This window comes from Gymnoscopelus microlampas, assembly GCF_963454915.1.
Source record: "Gymnoscopelus microlampas genome assembly, chromosome: 15".
Classification (NCBI taxonomy): Eukaryota; Metazoa; Chordata; class Actinopteri; order Myctophiformes; family Myctophidae; genus Gymnoscopelus; species Gymnoscopelus microlampas.
Genome location: NC_139952.1, coordinates 36,404,250 through 36,425,611, shown reverse-complemented (window position 1 = coordinate 36,425,611; position 21,362 = coordinate 36,404,250). Strand labels below are relative to the sequence as shown.

The 21,362-nt window shown below is 42.2% G+C and overlaps 1 protein-coding gene across 2 annotated transcripts; it reads right to left on the bottom strand.

Moving 5' to 3' along the window:
* Positions 1 to 5,824: 5,824 nt before the first annotated feature.
* Positions 5,825 to 20,731, bottom strand: LOC311062103 (zinc finger and BTB domain-containing protein 22-like). 2 transcript variants are annotated; one of them, XM_084080908.1, is made up of 5 exons: positions 20,579 to 20,731; positions 18,635 to 18,868; positions 16,963 to 17,706; positions 13,990 to 14,265; positions 5,825 to 12,450 (listed from the first exon to the last, which is right to left on the bottom strand). In XM_084080908.1, the coding sequence occupies exons 2-5, from the start codon at positions 18,866 to 18,868 to the stop codon at positions 11,374 to 11,376; spliced, it is 2,331 nt and encodes a 776-aa protein (XP_083937034.1). In that variant the 5' UTR covers positions 20,579 to 20,731; the 3' UTR covers positions 5,825 to 11,373. The 2 variants fall into 2 exon arrangements, with proteins under 2 accessions (XP_083937034.1, XP_083937035.1); XM_084080909.1 differs by having other exon boundaries at positions 18,635 to 18,862.
* Between the last annotated feature and the right edge of the window lie 631 nt (positions 20,732 to 21,362).

Here is a 21,362-nt window from a genome sequence, read left to right as displayed (position 1 = left end):
AAACTAACTTAACCCCATATGGGTAACCGTTGAGCCTCAGGGCTCAATATTAGTGTATTTTCTGTTTTGTGTTATTATGAGGAAAGTTTTAACTGAAAATAGCCGATCGACAAGCTCACAACGTGTCGCAGTGAGCTTGTCGATCGGCTATTTTCTGCTAAAGCTATACCCACAATACGGATACTGGGGTGGTTAACAGTGCTTAAAGGGCAAGACCACTTTGGTAGAGGTTTGGGTTGTGTAGTTACCTTGCCATGATGCATCTCCAAAGGTGGGCAAGAAATCTAAAATAATTGCTCCATTGATAATAAAAAAATATGCTCCTCATTGAATTACATTGTAGGCTGAAACAGCTCTCAAAGTCACTCTTTTAGCACAAACAAACGCAAATAAAGTTGATTCAGACTATATAGAACATCACCAAACCCAGTACCGTTTGTTTTTTAAATAAAAATGCTAACATCCTGTTGATTTTGCTATTTTTATTAAAAAGAACTCGGACTGGATCCGCGGATCTGGATCTTCAAATAGTAAAATCAACAGGAAGTTGACGTTTTTATTAAAAAAAAAACAGTACTGGGTTTGGTGATGTTCTATATTGACTGAATCAACTTTGTTTGTGTTCGTTTACGTGCTAAAAGAGTGACTTTGAGAGCCGTTTCACCGTACAATGTCAATAAGGAGCATATTTTGAATGATCAATTTCTATTCAATTATTATACAGCAATTATTTTAGATTACTTGTTCACCTCTGGAGTTACATCATGACAAGGTAACTACACAACCCAAACCTCTACCACAGTGATCTTGTTCTTTAACAAGCAAAATCCAAAAGGCTGGAGTGCTCCCAGTGAGCTTCACGGTGAGAGAGAGAACAAGAATGAAGTCCAGCCACCTCTTTTATAGAGGACAATCCAGGTGGGCCAGATCTCCACTGATGACACACTCCGCCCTCCAATCATTCTGACACACATGACACATGGTTAGTAACCATGACAAGTTGACAACCACACCAGTCACCCTGACAACACAAGAATTAAATATAAAAATAGATAGCTGTGCTGTGAACAATTTAGGGTGACAAGAACAAAGTATTTTTTTTAACGACGGGACTGTATGGCATTTTGTTTATACTAAATTATTGTATGACTTCATTTTCTATGACACAGTACGAGTTTAGTATGACTTTTCTCATATACTATTGTGTCAATGTAGGAACTGAATTAATAACAAGCTAAAGTCCTTTTTGCATCAACTCCTCCAAGGAACAGGCCATATGGTGTAGTTGGCAGGGCTTTATTGAAGAAAAGGTGACATTAAAAACAAACAATTAGACAAATAATCATACATTGATGATGATAATGAAGTGCACATTAGCATTCACACTGATTTACATGTCAACCTTAAATTGTTCAGTGAAAGATTTTTTTCAGTCAGTGTTCAGTCAGTGTTCACACCAACCAATAGTCCAAAGATTACAGCCAGCTACAAACATGAAAAAACACCTACAGTATAGTGTAGGTCAGGGGTCTTCAACGTTTTCAGGCCAAGGACCCCCTAGCTGAGAGAAAGATGAAGCAGGGACCCCCTCTATAATTGTATAAAATTGTGTTTCAGATTAAACTTTTTTGTTTACTTAGTCTGCTCTTTTTACCCTCTACACCTCTACATCTTTGCCAAAAATAGCCGATCTACAAGCTCACAACGCCTCGCAGCGCGAGGCGTTGTGAGCTTGTAGATCTGCTATTTTTGGCTAAAGTTCTCCTCAGAAAAGGCAGGGCTGCCAACATTGGACTGTCAGAATCCAGGAGATTGGTTGGGGGCGTGGCTAGTGGGGGGTCTGGGGGCCCTCACTACCGAAACGAAAGTTTGTCACTACCGGAACGAAAGTTAAATCCAAAAAAATCACTAAGTGTGGAGGCCAAAATCGTCCCCCCAAAAACCTGTTAGGGGTACGTTTCAGGCAATTTAGAGTTGATTGGTAGTACTTTGTAGTGACTTTTTTTTTTGGTCCCTAAAATTCATCGAGCTCTGGACTTAGTTAGTACTTTTAACTTTTTAATGGATCGTATGTAAGTAAAGCCTGATAAAAGTGTCAAACTCCCAAAATCCATCAGAATACTGGAATATTACATCTACTCTGTTAAAAATTTCCTGGGGGGGGACCACCCGGGTGGTCAAGAGCCCCCCCCGGAAAAACATCTCCTGTTATCGGACGGTCTGGGCCGGGGTTGGCAGGTATGGCACACATACAACAACGCCCAAACGCCGTGTATACGCCGTCCATACGACGTCTCAGTCAGACGTGAGTCGATGTCGTTTCAACGTTTTTTTTGCAAAATAGCTGCTGACTGAGGTCTGACTCGGACGTCGTATGGACGTCGTATGCACGGCGTATGGGCGTTGTATTGTGTGTGCGCAGTGGGTAAAGAGATATCAGTTGAAAAGTAGTCTCGCGTAGCCAGACCCCACAGAAAATGAAAAACAGCGACCTCTGCTTTTCTGATATTCTGTGCGGAATCTGTTCTTGAGAGATTAGTTGAAAAGACACGTCTTTTACAACGTCGATACGTTGTAAATACGGAATACTGGAAATGACATGTACTCTGTTAAAAATGTCCTGGGGGGGGGGTCAAGAGCCCCCTCCTCCCTCATGGAAAAAAATATCCTGTTATCTTGTTATCAGACAGTCTGCGATTAATAAATGTAGCTTCAGTGGCGTATCTCGCTAGTTGTTTAACTCCCCCGCCATTATTTTGGGAGACTGGGTTCGTCTCCCGCTTGAGACATTACTTTTTCAAACAAATTAATGAATTATTTATCTTATCTGTTGTTATTGTATAATCATACCCTGACTGTCCTCAAAGCAGTCAATTTAAATTGAAATAAGAATAAGAAAATTGGGAATTGAACATGGAATCTCTGCACTCGGAGTCTGATGCTACAGTAGGACCACCACACCATCACCCAGCCACATGTGATGTCTTTGACTACTAAACTACAGTACATCAAGGCCCTTAATCACCCTACCTGTAAGCCTAATACTTAATACATTTACTGTGTTAGGTAGTCACCCATTTAATTTCCACATTCAAAAATGTGTTTGTTTGAATAGTTATGTGATTACATTCTTTTCTTGTTTTTATTGAACACTCAAAAATATTTAACTTAGTGGTGTTGAATAAGACACAATTGTTCAATCCAAGGCTTACATTGTTTTGTGAATAGAAGTGAATAGAGAGTATGGTATACAAAAAAAAACGGGTACAGTTAAGAGTTGTACTATATACTTTATTATTCCATTATTTTTGATACAAGTGATCATTGATGTATTCAATTCTGCTACTTCACTAGTACAACTCCAAATCCACGTAGACACAACAGTCAGTCATTATGTGAATTTAACAATCAACTGGTCAACCAGAATAAATGAACCCCAATGATACTTCTGTGAAGTGTAAAAAAAAAATAGTACCTCCAGAGTTCAGCAGCAACCTTAAGTTTTCTACGCAGATTTTCAGGCATCCATCATTTACCATGAAAAAATGTTATTCGGTGAATGATACATTATAAAGCATTGCACTTAAAAGTGATGTTGAACCTTGACCATGAAGTCTAAATATCTATATCTGTTGCTCTGTGAGTGGGCAACAGTGAAAAGCGTTTTCGTCTCTCCTTTCACTCATTGTACAGTGAAACAGGAATAGTAAATTATTTGTATTTTATTGACAACATCTACTTTGTTCTCAAAAAAAGAAAGTGGGATTTTGAGACATGTTTCATCACCATGCAACGAGAGAGAAGAAATCAAGAAAAATGTACCTAAGGTAGTTAAACACCACTTTAAAAGTCAAATTTGTATTTTTAAAAAGCAGCCTAGCATACTCAACAGTCTAACAGTCTTTTTAAAGCAGTTTAATCATACATCTGTATTATCAAACGAGAGGCATGAATATAAGTATCCGTGAGCTTTCATTTCCATCACTTCACTTCAGATTGACAGATTTTTTTAAATTCAGATGGTTGATTTTAGTTGATTTTAGTCCTGATCAAACAAAAAGTTAACAAAGTGTATTTGTACAGCACATTTCATGTGCAGTAAACTCAATACTAAAAACTCAAGATTAATCTGAACCTATTTGTATCAACCCCATAAGCAGCCTGATAAATACAATGATGACAGGGTTCCTTCCTACACTGGGATGTCCACAAATCATTAAAGCTAGTTGATAGTGATACTGCCCACTCACTATCAATCATATATCATACCAAACTGCTGATACAATATCGTCACTGTCAGATAGAAACCTTGTATCTCCAATTTTTTTCCCGTAGATTAATATCCTAGGATCTAGTTCCTTATACTACAAGCGTCTCACAAGAGTAGCACAAAATAGCCGATCTACAAGCTCCCAATGTGTCACGGAGTTGGGAGCTTGTAGATCGACATTTGTAATATTTTCAAATCTATTTTAAGTAAAAGGATTAGTTCACCCCAAAAAATATTTTTCTATCAATTACACACCCCATTCATGGAGATATTTTAGTTTTTGTCGCATTCCTAAGCCAATAGTTTGATGACCTGCGATCTCCTACCGTGTCCTATTGACCGATGACCCAGTCATCAAATTATTGGCTCAGGAATGCGACAAAAACTAAATAATCTCCATGAATTGAAGGCTTCATGGGGTGTATAATAATCGGGCACTTGACAGCCTCAAAATAGTGTAATTTACTCCTGCTTCAAGGAACTTCAAGACACATCCAGTAGGTGCAGTCAGTGTTCACACCAACCAATAGTCCACCCCTCCAGGGAGCCCTGGTAGCTCACCTGGTAGAGCTTGTAATGGAGACTAGAAGGTGAAAGGGATATTTCACTTTCAAACATGTTTGGGGTCATTATAACGTCTACTTGGGCTTTTGTGAGCACCCCAGACAGTTTTTAAGTCGCTTGATTCAGTATTGAGATATTTAGCATTCATTTTATCAGACAAGTCCCTTCCTATACAAACCCATTGTACTGTAACATCAAACTCCACTGTAATCATGTTAGATTCATTGAAAACACCTGTCCTTGGTTCTGGTGACTGATACGGTCCTTCTAATCTCTCTAGATGCAGCTGTTGGCAACTCCCATTGTAGAGTTGTTGTTATTAGGAATGAAAACAAATGAACACCCCATACCGGAAGAGGAGGGCTGAAGGAGGGTAAACGAGCTGACATCCCATCTCTACACTGGGAATTGGGCTGTGCCCCCAGAAGCGAATTTGAAGGAACTTTTTTTTCTCCTTTTTTTTTGCCGATGGGTTCCCAGCTTGCTATCTTTCTAAGGAGTCGTGGGCCGTGTTTTTTCCATTACTTTACATGTATTTTTTTTTATTGTTTTGGGAAAATGACAAAAATAAATGAAAAAAGTTATTGAAAAAACACGTATTAGAAGGCCAATATCTGTCACCAGAACCAAGGATGGGTGTTTTCAATGAATCCAACATGGTTAAAATGGAGTTTGAAGTTACAATGGGTTTGTATAGGAAGGGGGCGTGTTTGATCAAATTAATGTCAAATATCTAAATACTGAATCAAGCAACTTAAAAACTGTCTAGGGTGGTCACAAAAGCCTGAGTAGACGTTAAAATGACCCCAAACATGTTTGAAAGTGAAAAATCCCTTCAAGTCCTTGTTTTAGATGGTTTGAATCCAACCCAGAGGCTATTTGCTGCATGTCATCCCCTCTCTCTGCCTTTCCTGTCTCTCTACTCACTTTTCACTATCAAAATAAAGCAGAAAATTCTTAAAGAAAAAAAAATATTGTCCACCCCACCACTTGCTGTTACGTACATTTATTTATAGCAATGAACCACTGCAGAAAAGAAAACCTCTGGAATGAGTTTGTAAAAATGTTCTGCTTAAGTATCCAGAGAAACTTGTTGCAGTGCAGTACTCAGTACATACTGAACTACAACCACAACTGAGTCCAACAAAAGGATGAATGACAAACCCAGACTAAAAATACTAATTCCCCCAAGCCACAGTGCTGCGTGAAATGACAGAGAAAACACTGGACATGGAAGATGACAGGCAACGTACAAAAACAGTCCTTTCCTCTTATAGACACCAAGCTTTGACCCTACAGTATGTAAAAAAAGAAAAGAATGTCAGCCTTCACAGAAGGCAAGATGTTTGTCTGACTTAACTTTTTCTTAAACTCTTAAATCCCGAGCGTTAATTGAACGGGTCCATTTGGTTACATTTGTATACTCTTGGGAGCTACAATTGGATAAATTAACAAAGAGTATTTATTGTATCGTTTGACCCCTTGAAATGCACGAAGACGAGTATTGGACGTTATGAAACTTTGAGACAAACCTGTGAAGTTAAAAACTTTAAACAGAGGTTAAAACAGAACCGCCTGGGCGTTGAGTGTCCCGAAAGAAATTTGAGACAAAGTTAATATTACTACAATAAAATATGTACTGGGACAATGTTCGGGAAACCCAGTCCAGTTCTGAGGGTCTCCAGAAGTATCTTGGCATTAAAGGTCTGTAGTGCTGGCCAATATATTGACTGTATTACTATCCTATTAAGATAGATAAAGAGACAGACAGAGGCACACTGTGGAATTGTGTAACTAAGAAAGCTGATAGAAAACATGACGATATCGACAAATGCCTAACTTTGGTCCATAAATATAGTGATATCACTTTACTTTTAAGTAGCACTATGTTGACCTAATGACCATTCACCACCCACGCATTCTATGTGGCAACCGCCACTGTTACATAAAATATTACATAAACAATGTCTTATATTTAAACCACAAGCCCTACATACTTCATCATACAACGGATAGTGAAAATAGCATATTTACAAGCTCACAACGCCTTACATCGCGATGAGCTTGTATCTGCTATTTTCATTATTTTTCGCCTATATGTCCAAAATGTTGTTGGATGTGGTAGGAAAAAAAACATATAAAAAAATACTGCATATTATATAACTCCACCCCCAAAACAGAAATAGATGTATAGCCACAATGAGTGATTTTATCTTATGCTCCCAATTGCCACAGACATGAACACAAAGACACTTCTGGAAACCCAGGTCCTAATAGCTCTGAAGTAAGAGACAAGTACACTGGAGTCCAAAAAATATTATTATTATTAATCATTATTATTATCATTATTATTATTATTAAACACTAAACACTTTGTCAATCAGTTTAAAGGAAAATACAAAAAGCTATACAGTACCACGTCATGTGCATAATGGGCATTACACATTCCTTTCCCATGGGTTTAAAACCTATTTTACTGGAGTTACAACTTGTAAACACACTATACACTGTATAGCATAGATAAGAGCACATCAAAGCTGGACTTCCCCAAAGTGTTTTGGGAAATCCAGGTCATATCGATGGTTCTCAGGCCTCACTCAAACAATCTATTATGAAATGCTTTCAAATACTTCTTGATGACAGGTTGATTTCGTTGTTCCCTCAGACACTAAGCAAGAGGTATTAAAAAATCATATTTGATCCCGGTCTGATGAGTAAATGAGTTAATATAATAGTACAATACTTTTACATTATTTACAGTGACCATATACTTCAGTAAAAGCACAGCAACTCTTGCAATGGCACAGGAAGTGAAAGCAGCTAGCTAATAGCAGCAAAAACATGTAGGCCAAAGGGTTAATACTGTATATTGTGTGGAACCACCCGCATCTCTCTTCTTACAGTGTGGCTCCTAGGGGCCGAGCCGTTTAGAAGAGGGTCTGTGTGTGTGTGTGTGTGTGTGTGTGTGTGTGTGTGTGTGTGTGTGTGTGTGTGTGTCAAAGTTCGTACGCACGCTGCGTCGCTGACAGTAGGCCAAGAAAGTAAATCCCCAAATATTTTTCACAGATTATACTTTTGGAAATATTTAACTTTTTAAAACTTTGATTTTATACTGGAATGGAAAATAATGGAAAATAAATTCCATTATTTAGAAGTCAATATTATGTCACAGCTATATGACTTCACACATACAGTGTCAATATGACATCATCAACATACCATTATACTGTAACTCTGTCTTGTTACATTTCCCCTGTGATAAATTAAAGGACCGTCGGGCATCAATACGTGTCTATGTCCGTTCACAGCTTTGGCCATACGCATATCGTACTCGATATAAATAAACTATTGAGTCAATGCTGACTAAACATCATGGTGGTTAATGTACCATGGACAAACCTAGCTACTACCAGTCATCTTGCATGTATATTCAGTCATAGTGGGAAGCCCCAATAAGCTACATCCACTAATCCGTTCACGTTTTTAAATGCATCATTTTGCATAGCATCCACACCATCTTCAAACCCCTAAAACTGAGACTTTTGAAACACTGCTGACCCTGTTTTAGCTTGAAAACTGCAAGATTGTGTTTTAGGCCATATCAACACTAAGTTGTTCTCATAGTAAAACAGCGTTTTAAAATGAGAACCGTCTCTGTCCACACTAGAGTTGTAGCATCTCCTTCCATACTCCATCCCTGAAAATGCATGTCACATGACCATTCACGTACATAGGCATGCACGTGCCGGGCATACCACATTTGACAGCCATTTGACAACATCTATGAAACCGTACTTGTGGTCACATAAAGCTTTCACATTCAAAGAACGTTTCCCCTTTCTGTTTATGTGGTCTGTGGCTGTAGCTAGGCCAGGGCCGATCTGTGCTGAAAGGCATAATTGCTGTCATAATATTTGGTCGCACAACACACAAAATACGATGAAGAACATTCTTAGGCCACTGATTTAAGTGTAGGAACTTAACAGGAATGTGTATACTAAATGATATTTACATTTGATACTTTGTCATGTGTATAAAGGAGATTTCCTCCTGCAGTGCCCAATGACTATTGAGCGCATTCAGCATTTTGCGGGATTTCCACAGTAAAGGTGGCCATGGGCAGTCTTGAGAGCACTGAGAGAACGACACGCCCAATTCAATTGCAAAACGGATTCCCAGCATGAGTACCTAGATTCATCAGCAAGTGGCAGTACGTAATTATAAGTAACTAGAGGGGAGCTCAGTGGAGTGATATCTCCACCAGAGAATCTCTGAAGTCATATCGATGATGTCAGAGTGGATGTAAGTAGGTCACACCTACATTTAGGGATGGGACGATGATCGTTATTATCGTTTATCGTGATAAAAAAATGCTCACAATAATCGTATCGCAGAGATTTTAATTGATCGTGAAATTTTAGGATGAATTAGCTTGTTGAGCTGCAAATTCAGTATCACTATTTTTGGAAAACGTCCCCCCCAGAATAGGGATGCTGGGGGTTCAAGTGGTTAACAAAAGTGTGATTTTAAGTTTTATCGCGATAATATTGTTAATCGCAATTATTTTTGCCACAATAATCGTGACTTGTCATTTTCATATCATCATATCACATTTGGCCGGCACATAAAGGCAGTAGTAGCGTAATTTAACAGCACAACAGCTGCTAGCATAAACAAGGTGCCTGTAATTGGTTATCCATGTTGAATTAACCATTAGCAGTCAAGACTCAATCAGTGCTTAAAATCGCCCGTCCAGAAAATCGTGCAATGCCAGAGTTTTCACAACAAAACAGGGTCAGCAGTGTTTTAAAATATCAGGGGTTCAAAAACAGTGTAGTGTGTAATGGATGCTAGATGCAAACATAGCAAAAGTCAGGCCTACAGTATGTGTTTTAAAACAAAAACATCTTAGTGTGGATGTGGCCTAGAGGCGGGCACGCATTTAGTAAGGAGGGGGAAGAAAACAACAGAAGACTAGCGCATGCACATATTGGTCAATTAAACCACCACACAGCGGACATTATTTTCTGGCCTTGTTATATTATCACAAATATTGCACAAATGCACCTTTAATTTAGCTAGTTACCCACCCTGTATCCATGCCATTGGGCCTTTTATTGTGAAGTCATGAGAATTCAGACCTTCTTTGTAAATTATATTATATATCTATAATCCAAGAGAGGGTTCATTCAACGCAGCACCATAGGATTCTCTAAAACAGTGTCAACCAGTGGGTTGTGAGACATTCTCACAGGTTTACGGACTCGGAAAAAGAAAACGACAACACTTCATCATTGGGTTATCTAGTAGGCCTATACTGGAACAAAATTTGGGTCCCGAGCGAAATCAGTTCGGAACCACTGATTTAACCACTTGAACCCTAGCATCCCTATCCTGGGCATGTCATAACATGTGAACATTCTGCAAAAATAGCCTAACTACAAGCTCACAACGTGTTGCATTTGCGATGCTTTGTGAGCCTGTAGATCGTCTATTTTTGGTGAATTGATTTGGTGTAGAGGGAAAAAAGGAGGGGGCCAAGAACAGAGGCCACCTGGGGGATGCCAGTCAACTAAGTATATAAGGTTTAAGTGGTTAAAACAATATGGCAGTGTTGAGAGTAACGTGGTTACATGGAACAGTGAGGCAGGTAAAAGGCAGGTTGCTGCCTTTGAAGGAAAAAACACAACCTGTTGAGTTCATTCCCTTGTGAAATGGATAGATTGTGGTTTTTCACCATGAGGTTGAGCATCATAACTTTTAACCTTCAAAAATCCTCATTGCCTAATTTCACAAATGCACATACTGTTACATGAGCATTCAAGTCTTAACTCCTGAAAAGCATTTTTTTGTACAGTAGATAACTGGTTTTGGTTTGACAACGGTGATACATTACTGTGTAGGATACAGCAGGAAATCACATCACTTGCGGAGCGGCCACTTGTTTCTCTACTCTAGTGATAGAGCCGTGGCAGCTGTCTTGATTCTTGTTTTCCTCTCCAAACATGCTGCCACAACAAAACAGTCACAAGAAGAATTGAATTCATAAGAATAGATTACTCACCAAACACAGAAGACCATTTCAATTAGGTCACTTTCACAGAGGCAACTGTGTTTCTTGAGAAACGTTCTAGCACTGAGAGAGGATGTAATTGGAAATAACTTTAGCACTACCACACAAATCCCCCAATCCCCCCCAAACCAAACTCCCATTTTACTGTAAACAATCAAGAGGTTCCTTCAGCTTTACATTTACCACCAACCTCTCCCTGCAGCGGTGGCTTATCGTCTCGTTGTTTTTCCCGTGGTTACGTTGAACTGATGTTAATTTCCACACAGCCTGTAATATGTTTCCAAACACTGAGGGACCCAAATGCTAGAAGCTGAGAATAGTTCCTACTTTTAACACAGTGTTGCAGTTTAAACACGTTTTTCCATTCGCTGTACGGCAACAGCAGTCTGACACGTACAAGCGTCTGGTCTGCGCTACTAGCAAAAAAAACAGAGGGCCCTGGTGGACACAGAGAACTACTTTGGTTTTAAGTCATGCTACTATTGTTGGCACTGATCTCACACACGTCCTCCTCGCACACGCTCCGTCCTGTCAGACTGCCGTACATTCCTGACCCGTGACCATGACCTCCGACCCCTAGGAGTGCCCCCGCAGCAGCCATAGCCAAAGTATTATCATTGGTACTACTGCTGTTGCCGCCGTTAGCAGCGCCGGTATGTTGTGGCGACAGAACACCGCCGGAATGATGTGGCGACAGAACAGACATCCCCCCTCTGACTCCTCCCCCCAAAACACCACCCTGACCTCCCTCGCCCGGCGAGAGCAGGTGGTGCGGGGAGGGCATCAGATCGGACCCGTCCTCGCTGCTCCCTCCTCCTCCTCCACCTCTCCTGCCTCCTTCGCCGCCGATGCTGCCTCCCTCGCCCGCGTCCCCGGCCCCGCCGCGCCTCTCGCAGTGCGACCGGTGCCTCATGAAGCTGTCGCGCCACATGAACTTTTTGCCGCAGCCGAGGCAGTCGTAGGGCTTGAGGCCCGTGTGGGTCTTCATGTGCTCCGTCAGGTGATGCTTCATCTTGAACTTCTTGGAGCAGACGGGACAGTGGAAGGGCCTCAGGTCCAGGTGCATGTTGATGTGCCGGTCCCGCATGCTCTTGTGCGTGAACGTTTTGCCGCAGTGGCACATGAAGACTTTCCCCGAGCCCCCGGCACCGCCGACGCTTCCGCCGAATCCCCCGGCGCCATCCGCTCCGTCTAAGCCCATCCCCCCTTGGCCTGACAGGTGGACGGCTCCGTGCTCCAAGTTGGGTCCTTTGAACGAGGTTCCTCCAACTACGCCGCCGGACATCGTCAGTGGCGGCGGAGCTGGGCCGGGCTCCAAGGAGAGTCCGGAGGCCTGGCTATACAAGAGGATCTGGTTCCCCTGCATGTCCAAGGGGAAGAGCTGGGCGCGGGCTGAGGCTGCAGACTGTACCTGTCCCAGCAGGGCTCGGGCCCCCTGCGGGCTCGGGCCCCCTGCGCTGTCGTGAAGGTGCTGGGCTAGAGTTTGGTCCATGAGGCTGCTTTCAAACTTGAGGTAGTCTTCTGAAGTATGGCAGTAGTCCACCTGCAGAGGAATGGGGAAGTGGAAGGTGGGGGTGGTTATGTCCAAATCTTTTAGAGGTTCGCCTAATTCCGGTTTTCATCTTTTTTTTTTGTCACTGTATTATATGATTTGATGAATTGTTTATACATTCACAGACTGCAAAAATGATATGTTGTAAAATAAGGAAAATAGCAAGAATTACTAGATTATTCTCATTTATAGCCATGGCCAAGGGGAATACTTGATTCCGATTGGCCAGAGGGTGTGCAATATGTTCAGTTAACAGCACACGTTGATGCAGATCTGAGACAATTCTTTTTGATAACCACATGACTCTGATAATGTTAAAAGGCAAAGGTCACTATTGTCAGCTGACTGTTGAAAGTTTCTACCCCCTGAAACCCCCTCAAGGACCCCTGGGGGTCCCCAGACCCTACTTTGAGAACCACTGGCATAGGGTGCCAAAACACCCAGAAAAGCCACTGTCGAGAACCATAAAAAAAAAATGATCTTGCGTGCCAATGAATTACCTGATTTTGACTTAACAGGATAAGAGCTGGGTTTCCCAAATGCCCTTTGACATTAACACTCTACCAGACAGGTTTTCAAACCTTGTTAAACCAGGTACCAAAGAGTGGCGGATACAGAACATGCATGCCTAATGACTGGGCCTTGAAAAATCTGTCTGAGCCCTGTCTGTTTTTAAAAGCTTAGATTTTATAATGACCGGTGGATGATGTCAATATGACGATTATTTTCACGGTCTCTGATTGTCTTTAATGCTTTGAAAAGTTCAAAGCAATCAGTGAATCACTATTTTAAGTGACGAAAGTGAAGTACAAAGTAGACAAAAGTACAGAGGTGACCATGGAAAAAATAACAATAATACACATGACTTTTAAAGCAATTTTTTAAACAGGGTACACATTTAATTGCTCCATCTACGCCTTCCCTCTCAGCTTTCCTGCTTACTATCTTAATAAAATAAAACGGGATACGCAGATAAATGTGTTAGGGTAATAATTTCACCAAACTGTTTTGGATTTGCTTCATTGTATTTGTATTATTTGACTTGCAGGACCAGCTGGGGTGAGGCATACCACCACAAAGCAAGAGAAAGTAGAATCTCATAATCCTCCAAAGAGTATATGCATATATATATATAATAAAAAATAATATAAAAGAAAAACTGCCTTGTTGACTTACTTTAAAAAGTAACAAATCAACAGAGAACGTGTCAATTGAGAAAGTGGTCCACATGCTTGCCTTTGACACCGGGCCTGGTGGCACTGATTCAAAAACAAACCTTAAAAACTGTTTTCCAATGCCGGCTGAATTGACCATGTCAATTTAGCTCTATTTCTGTTTTCAGGAGTGTACTGTAACTAGGAAGATGAATCCCAAGATATTTATTGTTTATATGTCATCAGTTGTTGATAATGATAAAAGAACCATATCATTTTAACCACTTTAGCCCTTCACAAATACAAAAAACAGATTATATGTCTATAATTGATTTAATGTCTATAATGGCATGGCCAAAATAGGGCATACGCTGACCTGTGTGTCCATGTCTGTGTCTGCTCTTCCCCCCAGCTCGGCATGCAGGCTCCGGACGTTGGAGATGTTGAAATTGCTCCTCTCCCTCTCCCTCGCCATCTCCATCTCCCTCTCCCTCTCCTCCTCCTCATCCTCATCCTCGCCCCCCTCGTCCCCGGACACCACGATGAGGTCGTCGTCATCGGCGCGCTCCGTCTTCACCACCACCCACTGCTTGCGGGGCATGATGCTGGGCTGGCTGTACGTGGGCCGCTTCTGGGCCAACTCGTCTCCATCCTGTACGGACCGCAGGCGATGTATACAGAAGAATAGAACATAAACGATACAAAACTTTTTAACAACATGTTACGTAACAAAGTACAATAATGTATATTACATATACAAACTAGACGCGTCGCAATTCCGGGGAAATTGCAGAGTGTGGTTGCGCCGACGCCGGTCGCGGGTCGCGGCCGCCGGGATTCGAGGAATAGGCCGGGAGGAATAACGTCGGAGGCTGCGCCAATTACATTGTCACGTCTCTCATGAGATCGCTTGCGTTTCATTTTGAAAGGATCGATCCACCCCGAAATAATGTTTTTGCATCAAACGGTTACATTTTGCGCATTTGTGGCGCCCCCTATGGGTCAAAGTGGAAATGCTTTTGGGAGTTTGTTGAGTAAACCACCCTCGACATGTGATTTGAATTTGGGATTGACCGGACGTTTCGTTCGTGATTTCTGGCATTTTTGGTCAAACGGGCCCCTCCCGCTAACTTTGGAAGCCATTTAGGGACGAACGGTAAGGTCTATGAAAATGCCGTTTGGATATGTTTACCGCATGGGCTCAGAGATCATGTGTACCGATTTGTGTGAGATTTGGAAAAAAATTGTAGGAAAAGGAGCAAAAAGTGTGTTTTGAAGAAAATTCAAAATGGCGGAAAATCTATCCTGACGCAAATGGGCGTGGCCTATATGGGGAGATGCGTAATGACCCAAGGAATCCAGGTGAAAAGAAATTTTGATTTTACGACCTACGGTTCAAGAGTTATAGGCCAAAAGGTAAAGTGGGCTGTTATAGCGCCACCATGTGGCCGACTGGTGTGATTATTTTCATAATAATTTCGCAAAAAACTATTAACCTCCCCTCCAAATCTTGTAACTGTAGCCCTTACGGTTTCCGAGAAAAAAATACTTGAATGGGAGTTTTTGCAATTCCCATTAAAGTGGATGGGGAAATTTAATGCAGAAATAAATCAATATCAAAAAATCTATCCTGACGCAAATGGGCGTGGCCTATATGGGGAGATGCGTAGTGACCCAAGGAATCCAGGTGAAAAGAAATTTTGATTTTCGGACCTACGGTTCAAGAGTTACAGGCCAAAACGTAAAGGGGGCTGTTATAGCGCCACCATGAGGCCGAATGGTGTGATATTTTTTTCAATAATTTCGGACAATATTATGAATTATCCCTCCAAATCTGATAACTCTAGCTCTTACGGTTTCTGAGAAAAAAATACTTGAATTTGAGTTTTGTCACTTTTCCATTAAAGCGGATGGGGCAAATTTAATGCACTAATAAATCAATATCAATTAAACTATTCAAACAATCTCTTAGCCCTATACAAGCGCACGATTCCCGATTTAGACGGTCATTTTGATATATGGCACAACATTAGGGGATAAAAACTGTGGGAGGAGATGCGTCTGAAAAAAAGTTTATCTATAAATAAATAAAGAAATAAAGAGTATAGAGTACTATAGTCTGGTTGCCCTGTTGGGCAACCACACTAATAATATGTACATTATTTATAGGTATGCAATGAGTTGAAAGTGTGTGAAATAAAGTATTCTGTGTGTGTGTGTGTGTGTGTGTGTGTGTGTGTGTGTGTGTGTGTGTGTGTGTGTGTGTGTGTGTGTGTGTGTGTGTGTGTGTGTGTGTGTGTGTGTGTGTGTGTGTGTGTGTGTGTGTGTGCATGGGTGTGTGCATTACGCACGCACGCACGGACACGCGTTTAGCACTCAACTACTACTACTTTTCAACCACAGCTAACAAGACGAGACAAGACAACATTATTGGAGAATGAGTTTGGGAAGAGACTAAACAAAACACACAGTACAATATTCATGCAGAATAGGAAGAGAATAGGAAAATTATTTTTGTCATGTCAATAGGAAAATACATTTGCCTCATTAGCAACAACTGCACAGCGATGGTGAAGAAAAGGAACTTGAAAGGATACTTTCGATCAAACCACAAATCATTTGACTTGTCTTTTACAGTCAACCATGAACTGAGAAAAAGAAAGGAGCTTAAATGTCAACCATACCACATGAAACTTATAAAGCCCTGTCATCAGTATTTTAAAAGTCCCATAAATAATTTTAGCCTCATTGATTGATGTGCGTAATATGTTTTTCCAAATTTTCTTGCCTTTATTATTCATGATTGAAACTATATTGCCCTATTCCATGTTAGATGTATTTATTATTGACTTCTATGTTTGCATTATTAAAATGTTCAGCCTATAGCAAGCCGTAAAAGAAGTGGTGGTTTTTATTGTCATTGGCAAAGGTAGATCTCACCAGACTTGAAAAGGTTAAGTAGCTTTTGTGTCCAAAATGGTTGCCCACCACTGGTATATATACTGTATTTTTTGTATATACATGTATAAGACAGGGATGCTGCACGCTTGCGTCGGAGCATCAAAATGCATATTGATTACCTGTTGCTGCTGTACATTGAGCAGAGAAATAAAAACAAAATGGCATAAAATTCTTCAAAGACAAGAGGTCCTATTATTATTAATTTACTCTCTCTCTGTCGGTGCTGTGTGTGTGTGTGTGTGTGTGTGTGTGTGTGTGTGCGTGTGCGTGTGTGTGTGCGCGTGCGTGTGCATGTGTGTGTGTGTGTGTGTATGTGTGTGTGTGTATGTGTGTGTGTGTGTGTGTGTGTGTGTGTGTGTGTGTATGTGTGCGTGTGTGGGACTCTTACCTGATAAGATGACACGCCGAAACTATCGCTGACCCCGACTTCCTGCTCCAACCCCGAGTTCATCTTCTTCCTCCTCGCGCTCCCTCCTCTTTCCCTCTTCCTCTGGTGGTACACCACCTCTTCCTCTTCCACCTCCTCCTCCTCCTCCTCGTCTTCCTCAATGAGGAAGGCCTCCTCTCCCCCGGAGGGGGTGCAGTAGCCGGGGGTGTGGTTGGCGCCGGCTCCGTCCCCGGAGGCCCCGGCGGTGGCCGCTCCGCCTCCCCCGAAGCCGCCGGCGTCCCTGGGGCTGAAGTAGTTGGTGCTGCTGGGCGACTGGCTCTCGCTCAGGGACGGGTGGCTGGGGGGCTGCGGGGTGCGCTGGGCGGCCTGTCCTTGACCGCCGTCACTACCGCCGCTGGCACCTCCGCCTCCTGCCCTCATCGACAACCCGCCGCCGCCACTGCTGCTGGATGGTCCCGCTCCGCCGCTGATGCCACCACCCGTCTGAACGTCCTCCCCCCCGCCGCCCCTGGTCCCTCCTCCCCCCCCGCCGGCCCCCGTGGCGGCGCGGCCTTCTTTGAGCAGCTCGGTGCACTTGTCCACGATGTGCCACATCTGCAGCACGCTGCCCACCGTGAGGTAGTTGACGATGTCCTCCCGCAACATGCGCAGCTGGCCCGTGTAGGCGCAGCTCAGCACGCTCTCGAACGCCAGCGGGTCCATCACGGCGGGGATGCACACGGTGGACATGTTCTTCAGTAGTACCTGAGGGGGAAGGGGGGGTACAGGTTGTGATGAGTATGAGTGTAATGCTTTTGTTTCATTCTCTTCATGCATAATTCTCTCTCTCTTTCCCCCCCCTTTTCTACCTCTCTCTGCCTTTGTCTCTCTTAACCGTAACCACTTTCAACCTGGCATCCTTATTTTGGGCATGTCATTTTAGGTGGAAATTGTAAAAAATAGGTCCGGGCACTTAGGCTCTAATATAGCCTGACAGCGCATCGCGGGTTCGAGTCCCGTTCCTGACAGTCTCTCCCCATCTCTCTCTCCCTGTTTCCTGTCCATCTCCACTACTCTTATAAAAGGGAGAAAAAATATACCAAAATATATATTTTTAAAATTATAATAATAATAAAAAGCGCAAATAGCCTTCAGTATCTACAGGTTGAGATCTTGTAGATCAGCTATTTTCCGCTATTCGTCATATGATGAAATATGTAGGGCATAGGTTGTTAACTCCACTCAAAGTACCTCCTTCCTGCCTGATGCTGGTAAATTTTGATTATGTAAGTTTGTCCCACTCACACTGGCAGGTAGCCAACCATCGTTTACTGGTCCTAGACTGTATATAAAGTTGATGTTAAAATGGTAAGAATCGGAGGAAAAAACAAAGACAAGAATAAAATATATAAATGGATACAGAAAGGGTAAAAACATTCTATTTCACATTATACATTTTTGACCAACTGCCTGTCCCTGTCATGAACACAAATGTATGTGGAGTGCAGGATTTGTCGCCTTTCTCGACAGAAACGGCGGCGTCATTGTTTTGCTACTGATGACAGCATGCAAGAAAACGATCGATAGATCAATAAGAGGACAGATTGATCGGTACTACCTAGACCGGCAGAAGAAATAAACAATGAACTTCTATGTGCCCCCCCCCCCCCCCTTTCCTCCGCCTTCTTCCAACCTGATCATGGAAGTAGGGTGAGGATGCGGCCAGGACACAGCGATGGGCCTTGAACACCTGTCCCTGGACCTGGATAGAGAGGTCACAGAGCCGGCCCTCCTCCCTCTGCCTGTTGAGGCTGTCCAGCACGGAGGCCTGGGCGCTGGGGAAGCACACCTGCACCATGGACCCCGTGGGGGTGCCGCTGGACCCTGAGCTGCTAGTGCAGCCCGCATCCGCAGACAGGGACTGCATCTGGGGAAAAAGACAGGCTGTTCTCAAAGTTGGGTCTTGGGGCACTCAGGGGTCCCCCTTTGACCCACTTGAGCAGGGTTTCAGGGGGTACCCAGCAAAATAACCACTTTAACCACTTTAACCGTACTTTTGGCCATTTAAAAATAAAGAAAATGTTTTTTTTAACACCACCTATCTTCTCTTATGACATTTTTTGGCATAAATTATTTTCTGATAGCGGTCCAGGACCAAATACAATTTGGGGGTCCTTGACATGGTGGAAATATTTGAGAACCACTGCTCTAGATTATACCACTTATAATATGGTAGTATAATCTACAGTAAGGCACCTGCTTTAATCTCTCAATTGCTACTTTCTTGTGTCAACCTTGTTTACTATCAAGATTCTAGATAAACATAACAGCATGGTCATGCACAGCTTGTTATACACTACTGTCTACTAATGTATCTACAAAAGTCTTTGTGTACTTCTTTACCCTCATTGATAAATTGATTGATTGATTGATTGAATACTTTATTAACAGTTTGCAGATTGTACGGTATACAATGGTTATCAAAAGGAGAACACTAAAAGCCCTATCGGCTTGTTTCCATTGTGGTCATGTGTACATTTATAAAGACAAAAACATGTCTATTCATTGTTTAATTCATATACCTTTCCATACTCAGTGAGGTAGCTATATCAAGGTACAGTAAAAGTGCAACAGGCAGTGCACCTGCAGATGAAATCAAAGTTGCCATACTGCCTGAACAGAGCGCTGAATATGAATGAATGATGTGTATATACTGTACATGAATGCCAGAATGTTTCTATTTCACTTAATAAACTGTCCATGTTGTTGGTCCTTCACCAATGCCACCAGATTGGCATAGGAAATGACATAATACTGGCACTATATAAAGCTTCTACATTGGGGTATAATCAGTGGTGGAAAGTAACTATAAAGTAAAATGTTGAGGTACTTTTGCTTTACTGGAGTATTTCCAGTTTTCTATACTTTTACTTCTACTCCACTACATCTCAGAAGCAAATACTGTACTTTTTACTCCACTACTAACTTTAGTTACTAGTTACTTTGTAGATTTTGATTATCATTACAAAACATACATTAACCACTTCAGCCCTATATACATTTCGGCCATTTGAAAATATCAGATCTACAAGCTCACAATGCGACGCATTGTGAGCTTGTAGATCGGCTATTTTCAAAAGATTTTTCATACATTTTATACATTTGAAAACTTGTGAAAATGGGGAAGATTTAGTACTTTTACTTTTGGTACAAGTATATTTTTATGCCAATACTTCTGTACTTTTACTCAAGTAAATGTTGAATACTGGACTTATACTTGTAACATGAGTATTTCTACATTATTTCTACAGCACAGCATCAGATCAGGATGCTATTACAAGAAGAAGTCTGGTCCAGTGGTTCTCAAACTGGGGTCCAGGGACCATCAGGGTTCCTTGAAGGGGGGTTCCAAATGGACCCTTTTGCAGGTCTGTAACTCTGAGAGTGTGCAAATGGAACCCAAATGGACCCTAACGGGTCCATTTGGGTTCCATTTGCACACTCTCAGAGTTCTGGTGGTCCTTGAAATCAAAAGGTTTTGAGAACCACTGGATGATGCTAGCCTGTTAGCCATAGCTCAAGTGGGCTTGCAAAGCTAAAATGCATGCAATACGTGTCGAGAGATCATTAAACTCACCGATAAAGATGACGCCCACTCCTCTTCGTCACAATATGGCCGAGCTTCTTTTTGCTCAAGGGAAGCCCGATTCGGGGGGCTTGTCACAGTCTTAACCTGCCCCTAAAGTTTGAGGCAAAGCTTTGCTGAGGATGTTGCTGTCCATCTTGTTCTGCTGCGGACAGACAGCATTAAAAGGGACGCGTCCCCTTTAAGGGCATTCCAGACAGACGAGCCAGACTTTAGCCGACAGAAAAAAAAGAGACCCAGCAGCACAGCTGTCTAGACTGTTCCCATGGAAACATGTGATGATGTGAGTGTGTGTGTGTGTGTGTGTGTGTGTGTGTGTGTGTGTGTGTGTGTGTGTGTGTGTGTGTGTGTGTCTCTCTCATCAGGTGGTTGCTATGCAATGCGGCCAATAAAAAGCACTTGTTATACATCGTTTTGTAACCTGTGTTTCATTCAAGTCAGAGTATTGGGGAGTGATGTATAGATGGTACCCAGACATTTTTAATTTCAAGGACCCCCAGTCTGGTACAGTATGCTATGCCAGTGGTTCTCAACCCTTTGCGGCCCGCGCCCCCCTGCCAAATAATTATATTTGCACTGGGGACCCCCCACCCTGACAAGCACTGTAGGAGTTCAGGCATTACATTTTGTCTCACAACGCGAATCACTCTGAGCTTGTAGAGCGGCTATTTGTATACATTTTGGACCTGCAAGTGTCCAACATTTGGTTCCATTTGTACACTCTCAGTTACAGACCTGTAAGGGTCCATTTGGTCCCTAACTATGTATCATTTAG